The 15,662-nt window shown below is 36.2% G+C and overlaps 1 protein-coding gene across 1 annotated transcript in view; it reads right to left on the bottom strand.

Moving 5' to 3' along the window:
- Positions 1 to 6,045: 6,045 nt before the first annotated feature.
- PDE10A (phosphodiesterase 10A) overlaps positions 6,046 to 15,662 on the bottom strand; it is a 173,390-nt gene continuing 163,773 nt past the window's right edge. The window contains exons 21-22 of the mRNA XM_058835297.1: positions 14,508 to 14,596; positions 6,046 to 10,110 (exon numbers count right to left, since the gene is read on the bottom strand). Coding sequence (XP_058691280.1) covers positions 9,993 to 10,110; positions 14,508 to 14,596 — 207 coding nt within the window. The 3' untranslated portion in view covers positions 6,046 to 9,992. The remainder of the gene's footprint in view (positions 10,111 to 14,507; positions 14,597 to 15,662) is intronic.

Here is a 15,662-nt window from a genome sequence, read left to right as displayed (position 1 = left end):
TTCTGAACAGGGGTATAGTTGGCTTGGTTGTGTCCACATGCTTGTGGCTTTGGTGAGAGACAGAGATGACCTTACCATTGGTACTTACCTTTGTCGAACAGAGGGGACTTACAGAACACTCTCTGCACTTATTGCTGCAATGAGTGATGTGCAGCACAATTTCTGGGTGAGATCCCTCACAGTCACAGTTGTATGTGACTACAGGAGAGGAAAGTGACTGCAGCTTTTTTAAGCTCTCCCTGCTCTGCAAACACACAATTTTCAGCAAGCTGGGGATTGGCAACATGCTAAAAATCCTTGAAAAAAATATTTCTCAGCATTTTAAAACATCACTGTTTTTCCTTTTGAAGTTATTTTTCATAATTCATTTAGGAAACATGTTTCTGCATATTCTCAGCCTGTTGCTGCCATAAATGTTGAGAATCTATTATTTCCAATGATAAAAATAGCTATTTGGAGTCTATATAACCTGCAGAAGTATCCAGGTAAGTTACTTTCAAGAAAAATGCAACTACTCTCAGAGTACAAAAAAAGTTAGTTTTTTGGTTTTGTTTTTTTTCAAAATATCGCTCTCTAGAGGAATTTTCACAAGCATTCCCCTCTCATCATTTCATGTAGAAATTAGGGCAAGTTACATTTTTTTTCCTAGGTTACTTCTGTTTTAAACAGATAGTGATTGTGATGTGGGTATAGTGCTGAAGAACCACACAGGCTGTGGGAAAACCATGCATTTTAAAAATAGTTGCTCTTATGGAAATGAATAGGAAAAAGCATGTGAAAAATTTGGACTAACCCTGTAATGTACTGTGGAGAATCACACAGTTCATATTTGGTGTCTAATTATTTCTAACCTTATTGCAGAACATAACATACTCTATTTATTTTACTTTTTTTCTTTTCAAGGTGAAAGTAGCACTAGTGAAACTGATGTTCTCAACACATTTATGTCCAGGAAAGCTTGAAGAGACAAGCTCTAGAAAGGAATTCAGTCTGTTGCAGCCCATCCTCTCTCTCTGCTGAAGTTTTCAGTACTATTCCTCTCAACTGAGGACAAAAATGGCAGTAATGTCTCTTATGGAAGGAAACAAAATGGGTTACAGCCATCGGCCTACCCTGCAAAGTTCATAGAAAAGACAGTTCCAGTCTGTGTCAACCACATTAGCCTTGACTAGAGCAGCATCAACATTAAATTATGGCATTCTCAGCCAGAGAATAAACAGAATTCTCTTTTTTAAAATACAGAGTTGCTACTAAAACACAGAAAAAGAGTTAGTAATAACTCCCTGACAAAACCCTTCCCACATCTGCAAAAGGAATAATGTTTCACTCCAGTTTTCCCATGGTACGTTTTACATTGACTGACTTGACTGAAAATGATGACAAAGATCCTCTCTTGGTACACGTTCCAGTTGAAAGAATGTGAAAAAAATCTTTCCTGTTTACCATGTGAATGTCTGCTACAGCATTTCCCATAGCATCAGTATTCCTGGGGAGGGGAAATATCTGTGTCAGAAGCATTTTGTCAGATGGAGGTTAGATATCAAACAAAAGGGAAGCTCAAGCAAATCCTGAAAACTCTGTTTTACTGTGACTAAAAGCCATCAGCAAAAGGATACACAAATGGCTTCACCTATGACACAGGCTACGCAGGATCAATTAAATTCAGGAAATTGGTAAAAGGTCTTGCAAAATCATCTTGATCTCACTTTGTAGTCCTTTCTTGTCAGTTCCTAAACAGGTTCATAATACAGCTTCAGCTTCAAAAGAAAGTACCAGGATTCCCAAACACATTCATTTGATCTGTGCCGACATGGAGACACCATCTGAAGCATCTCAGAAAGCTCTTGCTAAGCATTGCATGGTGCTACTATGAGGCAGACAGTGATTCTGCATGCGAGCCTTATGCAACTCACAGGAAAATCTAATGTCCAGGAAGACTGGGGAGCTGAGATTTCAGATCAGCCTCCTTAGTTTAGGCTGACCAGTGCCTCATCTTTCATTTCCCATCAGCCCTCACCTTTTTCTCATATGGCACAGCACTCACTTCATTCTAAGACTTTCAGGTATGTAATACTGGATGAAAATTATTTCTCTCAGGGCAGGAAGAAACTAAGATCTCCTTTGCAAATTCCACCCCATTAGCTCAGTCTTTGGTAGACACTGTTCTCTGTACTTTAGATAAACCATTGAAACACAGCTCTGCAGAATAGCTTTACACTTTTAATTTCCAACCACTAAGAATAAATTCAGCTCACAGAAATTGAAAGGATGTAGAAATGGCAATCTATTGTACTTATGCAGTCCTCAAAGGGGAAAGAAAAAAAAAAAAAAATTGTTCTGCCATAAAATTCATAGCACAAAAAGAGCAGAAAGTAAAAAGGAGGAAAATAGGATGTTGTCTGATGACTGGAGTTGATTGGGATAGTTTAAAGGATCCAAAGAATTATTTTTGCCAGCAGCTCTGGAACAGGACTTAAAAAATTACTGCAGAACAGGAACTACACAGGTGTGGTACCCAAATCAATTTGTCACTTGTACTTAAATAGGATTCAGTAAAAATTTAAAACAAAATTTGCTACAGTGTTGAGTTATAGAACTTTGAATTTTTTTAAGATTATATGTCACTGCAGCATCTCAAACATTAAAGGTGTAACCATAGCTTGAAAGTTTTCAGTGTGGTTTCTTAATCTTCCCCTCACATCCAGAGAAAATGGGAAAGGAAGTACTCATCAGCAGCATACCTGAGGGCATCACAGCCCTGTGATATCTGTCTTCACATGGCAGGAAAGTAAATATCTTTCTTTACATATATTTTGAATTCTAAACCGCATGTAACCAGGAGTATTTCCCAATATGCACAACACACAAGAAAATAAAGTGTTTAGAGGCTTAAATAAATTGAAAAGAAAAAATACTCAAACCATCCAGTCTCTGGCAACTTGCACAAAGTTATAATGGAAATATGTCACAGAACAATTTTGTTTCTTCAAGTCCATAAGTAGCATCCTAACAGATGGCCATTGTCTTTCCAAATGTATTTCCAAATATATATTTCTCTCTATATATATAGAGAGAGAGAGACAGAGAGAATACATATACAGAGAGAGAGAGAGAGAGAGAGAGAGAATATATATATTCTTCTCTTCCAGCATCAGTACATTTTCATGTTCAGAAGAAAAGCACCTCTGGCTGGCCTTTTTCCCACACTACTCACATGAGAAACTACATTTTTTTCAGCAAGATGGTTTTCTTTTTGTCTCAAGATGTAAAATACACCTGATATTGAATATGCTTTTCTTTCCACAAGACAGTAGCAGAAAACAACTTGGACTTCACTAGCTGGAAATCAACATTAGCTATTGTACCACTTCTTTTTGATGAACTTGTTCATCAAAACTCTTCGTATTTATCACTGTATCACATTCACTACTGCTACTTACATTGATGGGAAAATTTTCAGAGGCTTCTGAGAGCTACTGACTCTCTTGGGTGCTTCCAAAATGTTTTTGGTCTTTTTTTCATTTTTTCTTTTACTTTGCTTTTGGTTTTTTAATTTTTTTTTTCATTTTACAAACCCTAATTTTTCATTTCCAATGACCTAATTAAGTAGTGCGTATTAACAACTAATGTTATTTCTAAAAGCAGCAGAAATACAGCTAAAGAAACACTACAAACATATTCTTGCCTGTATTCACAGTGCTTACAATGCTGTAAAAAAGAAAAACTATTAATGCCAGATGCACGTTAACAGATGATATGGTGAAAACCACTTAGTCCTGCCAGCAATGTTACAAAAAAAAAGGAGGGCAGGAGGGCAGGAGGGAGGGAGGGAGACTTTACCTGCTGTAATTCATTCTTTTCGTATTTCTTGAGTCTCAGATTTTTCCTTTCTTTTAGACTTTTAAACAACAGCTATAATGCACACATGAGCTACTTCCTGATGCATTTCTCTGTAACTCATTCTTGAGCCAAAGATCTTCACCTTTGTAAGCGGCCTCTGTGGTACACATAGCTCTTCCAGGGTGCTACTGAAACACACTGCAAAAAACTTTTCTCCCTAACCTCAGAGAGATGGACTACGGATTGAGGAAGGGGAATTTCACCCTTAGCAATTGTCTTCAGCAAAATAAGTACAACAAAGTAATCTCCAATACTGGTTGATTGGGTGAAAACCATTGCTATTTCTGTCCCAGAGCACTTGGTTACTTTCAAGTATGGCAAATTCAAAGTTCCTCAAAACCAACAGCAATACTCATTTCCTCTACAAACATCAGTGAGCTTAATTTAAGGTGCTTTTACATTTATATTTTCCACTATCTGCCAGGGAATATACCCAGGCCTTATTTTTGTATGTTTCTGATTATGTTCTTCAATGTCAATGGGCTAAAAATACTAAGGAAAAGAAAGCACACTAAATGGACAGTGACCATCAATGGCAAAGCACCACACTCTGTGGTACAACAGCCAAGTCTGCACAACCAGCAGAAAAATATGAAAAGGCATGCAATTGACTGCCACCAATTTTTAAATCTTGTCCAGAAAGTTGTTAATTGACATCAGCCTATAGATCCTTGTCAACAAACAGAAACAGGTGGAAAGTACTAAATTAATCGTATTTAGAGAAATATTCCTCTTCTATGGCCTTTCCCTCAAAAAAACTCAGAAAGTTTTAAATTTAATGAACAAACCCTAAAAATGCATTAAATGTCAGTGCAGTTTCTCTCTCATCACAAATACTAGCCCTCTCAGCAAACAGAGCTTTCTAGAAGGGCTGGTCACAGGAGTATATATTAAGTGGAGAAATACATAGATTTATTTTTCTCCTTTTGTTTATTTTTCCAGCTATTTTTGAATTTAATTTTTAATATGTTGCTCAGAATTTTGTTTTACAGTTCTCTGAACCTACCTTGTATTTTCAGAATACTGTCAGCTGTTAAAGCCCTATATTGCTTTGAAGTAGACCTTACGAATTTGGGTGCAGGATTATTTCCTTACAGTTCAGCATCTGAGTATCTCAATAGTTCCCAAAGGCAGCACATGATTCAGTATCAGCTGCACTGACATTATTCACATTCCATCTGTGTGGAAGTTATCCATCAACAGCAAAGTAAGCTCCTGGCAGCAGGAGGGCAAACAGAAAAGGACATTTCTTTGCATTTTGTGACAACATGAACCCGCAATAGGTGATAAAACTGTATTGAAAAAAGACTTACATTGGGAAAACATACCTTAAGCACGAAACTGCAAATACAGGGAACAACAAGCACTGCCTATTCAAAAGACTCCATCGTGTTTTGCATCACTTTGTGCTGTGGTTTACTTGTGGTATAAACACACATATATGCACACACATTTCCATTTCTCACTTGCACTCCCAATAATAGCAAAAATAAACATGAAAAATAATATTAAAAAACTCTGTATTCAGTAATATTCACACCAAAGTATATGTATAGATATATCCATTAAAATTATGAACATTTCTAAATATATTTTATGTATCATACATATATTTATATGTATAATTACATATCCACAGAAGTCATCTTGCTGTGCTAAAGCCAGCAGTAAAAGCAAAAACAGGTTTCACAATAGGACACCCATATATGCATATGTACTGGCTGTTTGGTTTGTGAATTTATTTACAACTTAGCTATATCATAATAAATGCTTACTGTTCTATTGTACAAACGTAATAGTAAAGGTTTAGGTTTGTTTTTTAAATACAAAGACTGCAAATGAATACATGAAAAAAATTACACACCATGTACAGTATTTATAATTTATAAATGCAAAGTTAAGACCTCTTTAAATTATTGCACTTGCATATTTTTTTACAAAGATAGTTTATATGTATCATATATATATATATATGTGTGTGTAAATATATATATATATAAAACAAATTTTTCAGCTCACTAAATGTAATAAAGTTGAATGTTGTTACCTTGAAGTTCTTTCTTCTCCACATAACAGCCCAACCTGAATTTGGAATATTTATGAAACTACTCTACAAATCAGTTTGATCTACCCTAGAAAGCAGTCCGTTATTTTAGGTTTATTTGACAGAGTATACACCCGTATTACAATCGAGCACAGTTTTTGGTCAGAAAGCAAACAAAAGTTATGATGTGCCTTTGCTAGATTGGGATATATAACCTAAAGTTTGAACATGAACTTCCTTGTAGTAGTGTGCAGAAAGCCTTTTCTCTGTTTAGAATTAATAAATTAATTGTTATACTTCACAGAACTGGTCCAATATCACAGTGTTTGAGGCAAATGCATTATTTCAAGAGGTTCATGATTGATTTGAGCATCTAATAATCTCTATTTTTTAACATGAATAGTGCTTTTTGCTACTCCTACAATTTTAACACTAAATGCTCTAAGTGCAGTCACAGCAAACTGATCACGCTGTTTTAAGGTTACACACAGGAAAGAAATCTGTGCCACATAAAAAGATGAATTCCACTTTGCACGTCCTCTCCAATTTAATATGCTTGATCAAATACTCCAGCTAAAAAAACCCCTGTTTCGTTTCTCTAATGGTCACCTATAGAAAAATAATTACTGCCATGAGTTGAACCATTACAGTAGAATATTGCAAAATCATGCAAAATTCATATATTAATCATAACAATGAAATTTGTCATGCTTTAATAAAATATGCAACATCTCAGATAAGTGTCATGCTATGTCAACTATTTTTCTCACTTAGTGCATACCTTTCAGGCTCATAAGACATTAGAAATGCTCAGTTACAACTTCAAACAGTGCTTTTACCTTTACTGGATGTAGGAGGGAAAAGCAGCTGGAATTATTATCAAGAAAAATGCAATTCTAAGAATATAAAATCTAACACTTCTAAGAAAGGAAAGATCTGTTAAGCTTTTTATACATTCTTTTGGGCAAGATAATCCTTTTAGTAGGATAAAAATGCAAGGAGGAATGACTTTTCAAAATTTAACTTAATGAGTCAGATGCCTTATAGACCTAGATATCTTAATCGATTGTGAGTTTGAATCCAGAATTTTGAACAATTAAATCTCAACACGTCTTTGAGCCATGAAATTCAAATGCAGCTCCAAAGTTATAACTTTTGGTGGGTTTGATTTTGAAAGTGCATGTCTTTTTTCTACAAAATATTTACACACATGAATCTGTATTCTGTAAATGCTAAGACAGACTACATTTGCTTAAAAATACCAGCTCATCATGACTACTTTTGTTGGTCTAGGTCCTAACAAGGAGTAATATTTTATCATGACCTTTCTCCTTTTACACACCTGGAAATCAAACCAAACCACAGCCACTTTTTAAAAATTCTAATAGACATTATACTATAACAAACATATATTTTAAGTGGTTTGGATAGTTCTATATTAGAAACAGAAGCTGATTCGCTTGAGACATTAATAGAAGAAGTTATTGCCAATTTGACAAATTTTCGAGGGAAACATGCCCTCTATCAGTACTTATTATAAACTTCAAAACATAACATAGTGTGTGCTAATGACAAGCATTTTTACCGGTAGGAAACAGAACTAGTGAAGTTGTCTTTACTGTCAGTGAGCAACAGATGAATGAAAACCTTTCCATACACACAGATAAAATGTAATAAGGAATACTTTTGCAATGCTTTTAAGATCAGCATTTTTAAATGGAAAGGTTAATAAAAGGGTAATAATGGCCAATACATTCAATGCAAATATGCTTAAGCAAATATACTTAACCCGCGAAGGAAATCATTCCATACAGTTGTTGGGGTATCTGAATTTCAAAGAATATTTTTGTAGTCACCATAGATTTAGATGATTTCCATGTATATTAGGAGCCGTGGATTCTGTCTCAAGTACTTAGTGGATGAAACGTTGCATCTGCATTATTTAGCTGAAAGAGAAAGGCTAGGAGGAAAGTAGAGGACACAGCATGAGATATTATTCATTCTACTTTGGTGTAATTGTTTCTTGTCATGTTTTTTTTCTCTTTTGTTTTTGCTCTTTTTCAATTCCAAACCAGTTTGCTGTGATTACCAAAGAATTTCTGCACTTAGAATTGGTAAGGTAAACCAAAAAAAAAAAAAAAAAAAAAAAAAAAAAAAAAAATTATGGGGCTTTTACAAGGTAACATGCATCATACAAATAAAATAACTTCATATTGAATTCTCAGCCTGTGGGATCTCAATATACAGCAAAGGCTTGGGTGCATTTATACATTATGCGACTACAGATCACGTACTGTACACATAAACAGAGAGTGGCATGTGCTCGACCATAACAGAAGGCAAAACTCAAGAGGCCAAGTTGTTCACATGAAACCCAAAAGCTGGCATGCCTATTAGAGCAACAGAGCCCAAAAGACAGGAGATGGCAAAAGAGAACCTGTGTTCTGTCTTGAGGTCACTACTATTACTCATTGCAGTTACACAATGGCCATGTTATCACGGAACCTCCACAAGAGTGCATTATCTGTGAAAAAGCACATAATGCAATATAGGCTGTATGTGAAAGGTATGCAAAGACTGTGTTCTCACCTACTGTGTGGATTACTATGAAGATCTTTTTTTATCATTATTTTGAAGAGAAAGACAAAGGCAAATTAAGTGTTGTGAAACATATTCTGTACAATTGCACTAAATTTAAAAGAGTGGCATTATATGTAAGTCTGTGCATAAGTTTGTAAGGCTGAAGCCTAAGTCAGCACAGACCTGTAAACACACCATTAGTGTACTTTTCTTCAGTCAGCTATTCTTTCACTAAGAAAGGCATTTCTAAACTTGGAAATTTTGCTAACTAGGGGAAAAAAACAAACAGACAAATGGAGAAGTTTTCTAATTTCACTCATTTTGTGATGGGGGCAAAAAGCAGTAGAAGACATGCAGTGTTACTGTGCAACACAAAAGCTAGTCAATACAAACACGTTTTTGATTTATTGTGATGGTACCACAATCCCTCTTATCAGACCTGACTTTTCTGACAAGGCTTTTGTTCCCAGCAGATAGCATACCTCAGGTATATCTCCAATACCTTTTAAAATACAGCTCAGTAGATAGAAATAAAAATTATGACTTAATTGTGAGCTAGGCAAGGAAATCTTTGCTGTCACATTTAAATTTTAATCCAATATTTCTGTCACTATGGATACAAAAACTCCAACCTGAAACTCCCTCTCATATTGGGGATAATTATCCAGTACTTCCAGTGTTTTAAGGGAGGAGTTGTCTAGGTTTAAAAAACATCCTAAAGAACAAAGCACCATCACTAGCTCTATCAACATTTCCCTTGTGAGTGACAGACAACTGGCATCATGATGCTTAATGAAGTACTTTAAAACTTTAACCTGAATGTTGGTTTTCCTTTAGTTTGCAGCAAGAGAATTCACTGTAACCTAAGCATAAATTATAGTCTCCAAGGATTCTGCTGGAGTTCAAACTGATTACAAGTAGATCACACATAAACATTCACAATAGCAATGGGTATATTCTATTTATAGCCAAGAACTCCCAAGTGACACTGGTGTTAAAGCCAGCCACAGTACGGTATAATAAAAGTACCATTGAAACCCTTACTAGAAAGATACAATTTAGAAGTGCCCCATAAGATTCCCCCCCCCCCCCCACCCCCCATCAGTTTTAAATTAAGGCCTCAGCAATGTAGCCCATGAGATAAGGCCAGTCTTTTATATTCACAAGTTGTAAGTTCTCTTTTCATAGCTGACTCCAAAACATCTGGGTTGTCATTTTCCCTCTGTTTACGTTGTGTCACTGGTGTAGGTTAGGAGATTGGCTGCCAGAGTCATTTAGCTGAGGCAACTCCATGGGTGTTACCTTCCTAGGCAGGTCTACTTCTTAGCCTTTTGTAGCTTTCCTTTTTCCATTTGTTTTTTTTTTTTTTCTTTTTTTTTCTTTTTCAAATAAAAATGAAACAAAAGAAAAAACAATCCCCAAAACAAGAAGGGGTGCTTTTCAGGTTAAAGCAATCTGTTGCTACTGTTCAGTCATCAATCTTCACAGGAAGAGAATCTGAGGTCCCAGGAGCAAGGGATTGAGAAGAAATCCATATAGAGGCTTCCTCACCTCTCGTTACTTTCTCCCATTGGTTGAGATTGTCCCTGGAGGTGCAAAAAAAGTTGAAGGTAAGACACTGTTCATAAATTTACTGGGATTTATTTCTTCCTCACAATAATGTCTGTTTTACTATACTTTGAGATTTATATTTCTGTAAGTATATTTATATTAGTACCTGTACGTCATCAAGCTCTTATCATCTATACATTATTTCAACCTTCAATTTAATTTATCCCATTTTGTAATTCTGTCTGACTCATATCCATGTTAACTTGATCCTAGCCTACAGTACATCTTCCTCCCCCAAAGCAAGCTCTGAAGCTAGAGGCTACCACCTCCTTCCATGACAAATTCATAGTCCTCATGGCTGCAGGACAGCCCAGCTGTGATCCAAGAGAGACATGACTGTAGAGACTCTGCAACGGCACTCTGGAGCACAGAAGCAGATTAAGCTTTCTGAAACTCCTGCAAAAGGGCTGCCTGACAGTATATAAAATGGAGCATGCCAAGATCATGGTATCAATTTTCAATTACTATTGTGGTAATCATATTATCAGTCTACTACATTTAAAGGGTACCCTTTCTTGAGACATAAATGTCTTTTAGTGCCTCACAGCCTGGCCAGTCCTAAGTCCAAAATTTGGTTCATAAGCCATAAAATGATGAGAAATCAAGCTGGTAATGTTCTAATGATCTGAAGGGTATACAAACCCATAGTCTTAGTGTACACATAGTGTATACCAGTACCACTCTAGTGACTTGGAAGTTTATGTTCATGACAGGCCTTGCAACCGGTAGCCAACTCTCAGCATTCAGTCTTCAAACACAGAGAGAAAGAGAGCAAACCCAACTGTTTCATCTCTGTACTGTCAAATCCCAGTTACCAAAGCAACAGTTCCTATATGCCTTTGGTAAACAAACAGGGTGGCAACAGTACTAAAACGTCTCCCATGTTATGTCATACCATGATAGCACATTGGAATTTATGTGGCAGAGCTTTTCTGATTTTTATGCCACAGCCTTGCCAAAACATTTGTTAAACCAGCAAATATTGATCTGAAAACACAGCCTACAGGTAAGAGGAGAAAATGTTGCATTTTCTGGGCGTGGTGGAAGGCAGGATCTGATGAAGTCTGCCAAAGAATGCTGGTGCCCTCTAGGTTAATACCTACAACATTTTCTGCAGGAAAATGCGCTGCCAGTGCTTCATGCCAACTGCTATGAAGCCAGCATTAATATGGCATTGAACCTCAGCTAATACAATCAGGCACTAAGGATCAGAAAATATGAAGCATCACTACTTCTGTCTCCTTCCTGGACCTGGGAAAGTAATGAGAATTGCAGCCAAAATATTTTTTAATTATATCAATTTCAGCAAGAATTGAGAGACCCAAAAGCACAAGGAAAATAATTTGAAATAATTTGGCCTGAAATAAAGGAAAAAAAAAATCACTTCAACCTCTAAATAAATACACTACCATATATTTATACTTAGGCAGGCCTACTGAGTACATAGGCCACAAAACTTACCTAGGACTTATTCTGAACACTGTAACACAGGTGGGCTATTAGTTTTGATCTACACAGGATGATAAGAAAGTATTTAAAAATGTGGAATAAATTACCAGACAAGAAAACCTTCTAGACTTTTAGGTGCTATCTTACTTTAGGGAAATCAGTGTTGGATATTTTATGATTTTTTTTTTAGTAAGGTATAGATAATATGATTCATTTGCCATTGAGCTCCCAATGAAGCCCTGGCTCCTAGTGTCTGGAATAAATGCCCAGAGGTTCTAAAAATAAAAGCCTTGATGCTGACATGCTGCCTCGGCTGCTTTTGCTGCTATTATTTGCAGCTGGTGTCTGAGTTTCAAAGAACTCAAGGACACAGCAGCTTAAATATTGTATTCCAAGAATGAATACTGCTGGTAAAGAGGTGATATCAAAATTGGTTCAGTCAGCAACTAAGTAAACACCAAACAAGAATGAGGCTGCATGCCTCTGATCACACTGAATAACAATTACCCATCAAAAATAAAGGAAAAACAAAATTGTAATGCAAAATCAGCCATTTGAAACACTCTGGAGTATTCTAGACCCTGCAATAATATCAATTTCTTCTAACTGGGCACCTAAAGTTATATCTGTGTTCAGATTTCCTATTTTCTATCTCCAAATCTTAACCCTCAAACTTCCTCTTCATTCTCTTCAAAGAAAAAGCAGAGGATAATTTCAAAACTAAGATAAAACTACCAAACTGCTCCTCAGAAGGCTTTATGCCAGAGTGTGGATTTTCAAGAAGCTCTTTAGTCCTTCCGAGGCTTTATCTACTCATCTATGTTTCAGTCTGCATTAGCACAAGCTAAATTAAAGAATACACAACAGCAAGACAGGGAGCTGTCTGTCTAGAGCTCTATGCAGTGTGGAGACTGTGCCAGTGTAGCTTTCAGAAGTATCATTATAACAATCTTTATTACAAACATAATTCCTGGAATAGAAAAAAAAATCATATAATCTCTGCCAGGAGTCTGATTGCTTTTACTTCAGACATCACACCTTCTAAAGAGAAAGCAACTCTTGAAGAGATGTTCATGCATGATCTTCAGAATTAGGGAGAGCTTTTATCCGGAGTACATGCTTACGTGGGTGTTTGATATCCACAATACAACTTTAAATATCGTCATCTGAGTTGTAAAAGATGAATTACCAAGCAAAACAGGCCGCTTCTGCAAATAAGCCTCATTGGGATATCCATGTGGCCAGAAATCAAAAGATATGTGCCTTCCCAGATTGTTGCTCCTGTAAAATATACTGTGCAGTCTTAAGCACTCCACCTAACCTCTCTAAGGGCCAGTTTCCATTAATTTCCATTAAGTACACTTGTTTTTTATCAAGTCTTTACTGTGAGGGTGGTGAGGCACTGGAACAACTTGCCCAGAGAAGCTGTGGATGCTATGTCCCTGGAAGTATTCAAGGCCAGGTTGGATGAAGCCCTGCTCTAGCAGAAAATGTCTATTCCTACAGAGGAGTCACTGAACTAGATGATCTCTTCCAAGGGATCTTCCAACCCAAACTATTTTGAGATTCTATGATTTTCTTGGATAAACCAGGTACATTATTTAGTCTCTACTAATATCTCAAAACATTCCTTCAGCTCTTTATGTTCTCTTGTTTGTTCATGTCTTTATCTATTCTTAAAGTATAGACACTAAACAAAATTCCAGCTGTAGCCCCATTAATGTAATAACTACAGAGGTATAGTCTCTAATCCTCCTGAATATTCCTTCCATATCCATCTAAGGTTTGCACAGCCATGCCCAGCTTAGAGGCAGCTGCCTATTCACGATGGCTCCTGTTTTTCATAAGGCAGTGTCCTCTGTAACACTGACACAGACCTACGTAATCTTCTCGCAGCTATATGAAACAGTTTTTGTGTGTGAATGAAATTGTTTTGCCAGCTACTACATTCATTTCAAGGCATTTGTCTGTTACTTCTCAGAAATAACGTAGTCCACAAGATCTGCGAGAGGAGGTAGCTGTGCCATACATGACCAAAAAAAAAGTTCAATGTAAGATAGAATTTAAGGAGCACAACAAAACAAAAATTATGAGATAGTACTAGTAAGAGCATAGAAAAACAGATCCTTAACCACTAAATATGATTGCTGGCATTTTATGAAACAGCTGGGGTTTTCTAGAAAATATGGATTAACCTGAAACTGCAACATTTTCATGAAGCATACACTGATTTCAGCAAAATTTTTGTCAGGAAAGATTGCTAAGTCCTAGGATATAGTTACTGGACAATCTACCTACAAAGCAATTCACCATCATGCAAGTGGAGAAGCAGCCAAAAGGTAAAGGAGTCTTGCCTCTTTTCCAGCACAAACCAAGCTCCATACCCAATGTGTTATAGGAGAAAGTTACATTTGCTTCTCCCATACCCCAGTGTTACTACTCCTGTGTTCTCAACTACTGAATATTTTCTGGATATTTCTTTTTAATAAAAATAAATTTAATAGAAAGAATAATAATACTTTCAATAGAAATTATCTGATATGAAATAGAACCACATGCTAAACACACATTTTTTAATTAAAGAAAATTCTAGCCAATTTTTGTTGTGGGAACCACATTGAAGTAAAAAGGACACAGAGGGAAATTACACTGAATTAGTGCAGACAGGGATGCACAAACATGGAACTGTTTCTCTCTAAGTGCTTTTAGCATCCAACATATTTTATTCAGCTGCGTCTGATCTACAATGGACAGTCCCAGAGAGTAGTTATCACCTCTGGGTTTCTGAAAAGATTAATGTGAGATGTGTATCTCTGCTCATGTTCACGCAAATTCCAAAATTAAAAATCTGTATTTCTGGCAAACTTGCAAAGCACTATTGCTTTTTCCTTGATCAAGCTATAAGCTCTGAACATTTACTCACCTGCATGCTCGGAGTAGTGGCCCAGTTGGAGGAAAGATCTGTGAAAGGGTGGTGTAACATGGGATGGCTACAGCATTGTAGAACCCAATCTATGTTAGAGAAGAACGAAAAAAATAGTTAAATTGTTGCAAACTACAACACTGGAATCTAACAGCTCAAAGCTCCTTACCTGATTACTACTTATATTATTATATTATATTATTATTATATATAAGTTACTCACACTTCTGCATCTGCTTTTAATATCCAAATACTTTAAAATAAGCAGAAATATTAAAATCTTCGGTAAGTACAAGCTGCTTACATGCCTTTCTTTTATGACTGATTTGGCTACTTCAGATAAGCTTTCTACGGAACCTTTTATTATTCAATTGATTCATTTGTTCAGGATATGTCTACTTGCTTGGTGTCAGTAGCAGCGGGAAGTAGGTGGAGATGTTAGAGACATTTCTGCAACATTATTCACGTGATGATTTTATTTTTTTAAAAAGGAAGGTTGTGCAGCATTCACAAAATATGGCCAGACTATGGATTGCTCTGATGCCTTCCAGGGTATATATTGCATAGCTCAATGTACTTAAAATGCTGGGGGCTTTGCACATTTGTGAATGGTGTGCAGTGTGACCAATGACTGCAGTTTTGCATTTGCTTCTCATGTATGCAGTTCAATAATATATTTTTACCATTATCATATTTAGGGAACAACAAATGAGCACATTTTTAATGATATCTGACTCATACAGGCTTAGGGGCCTGAGTGATGGCTACAATGTCATAGCTGAATTGTCATGACATGAAGAAATTTTAAGAAAATGCTACTTATATATTATCAAGGATGATAGAATTCATATTCATTATGACGTCACTCAGTTATCCCAGACTCTTACGACAGTTACAATTGTGCCCTATGATCCCTGGGCAGAATTGGGAAGAATCTTTAAATGCCTTTTTGTGAAATCCTATGTGTTGTACCATGACCAAAGCATTTGATAATATCTCTTTTTTTAATAGTCCAAAGTTTGATCCTTATTCAGAAATTGAAGAGTAATTCTTGTCTTCATCAACACAGAGATTCCTCCCATACTGCTATGTAACCAAATCCTCTGTATAGTTTAAATAAAAATAAGATACATTTTCTGAGCTGTGAACCATACA

This window comes from Poecile atricapillus, chromosome 3 (genome assembly GCF_030490865.1).
Source record: "Poecile atricapillus isolate bPoeAtr1 chromosome 3, bPoeAtr1.hap1, whole genome shotgun sequence".
Taxonomy (NCBI): Eukaryota; Metazoa; Chordata; class Aves; order Passeriformes; family Paridae; genus Poecile; species Poecile atricapillus.
The sequence above is the reverse complement of the archived record's forward strand: the minus strand, read 5'-3'. Positions and strand labels throughout refer to the sequence as shown.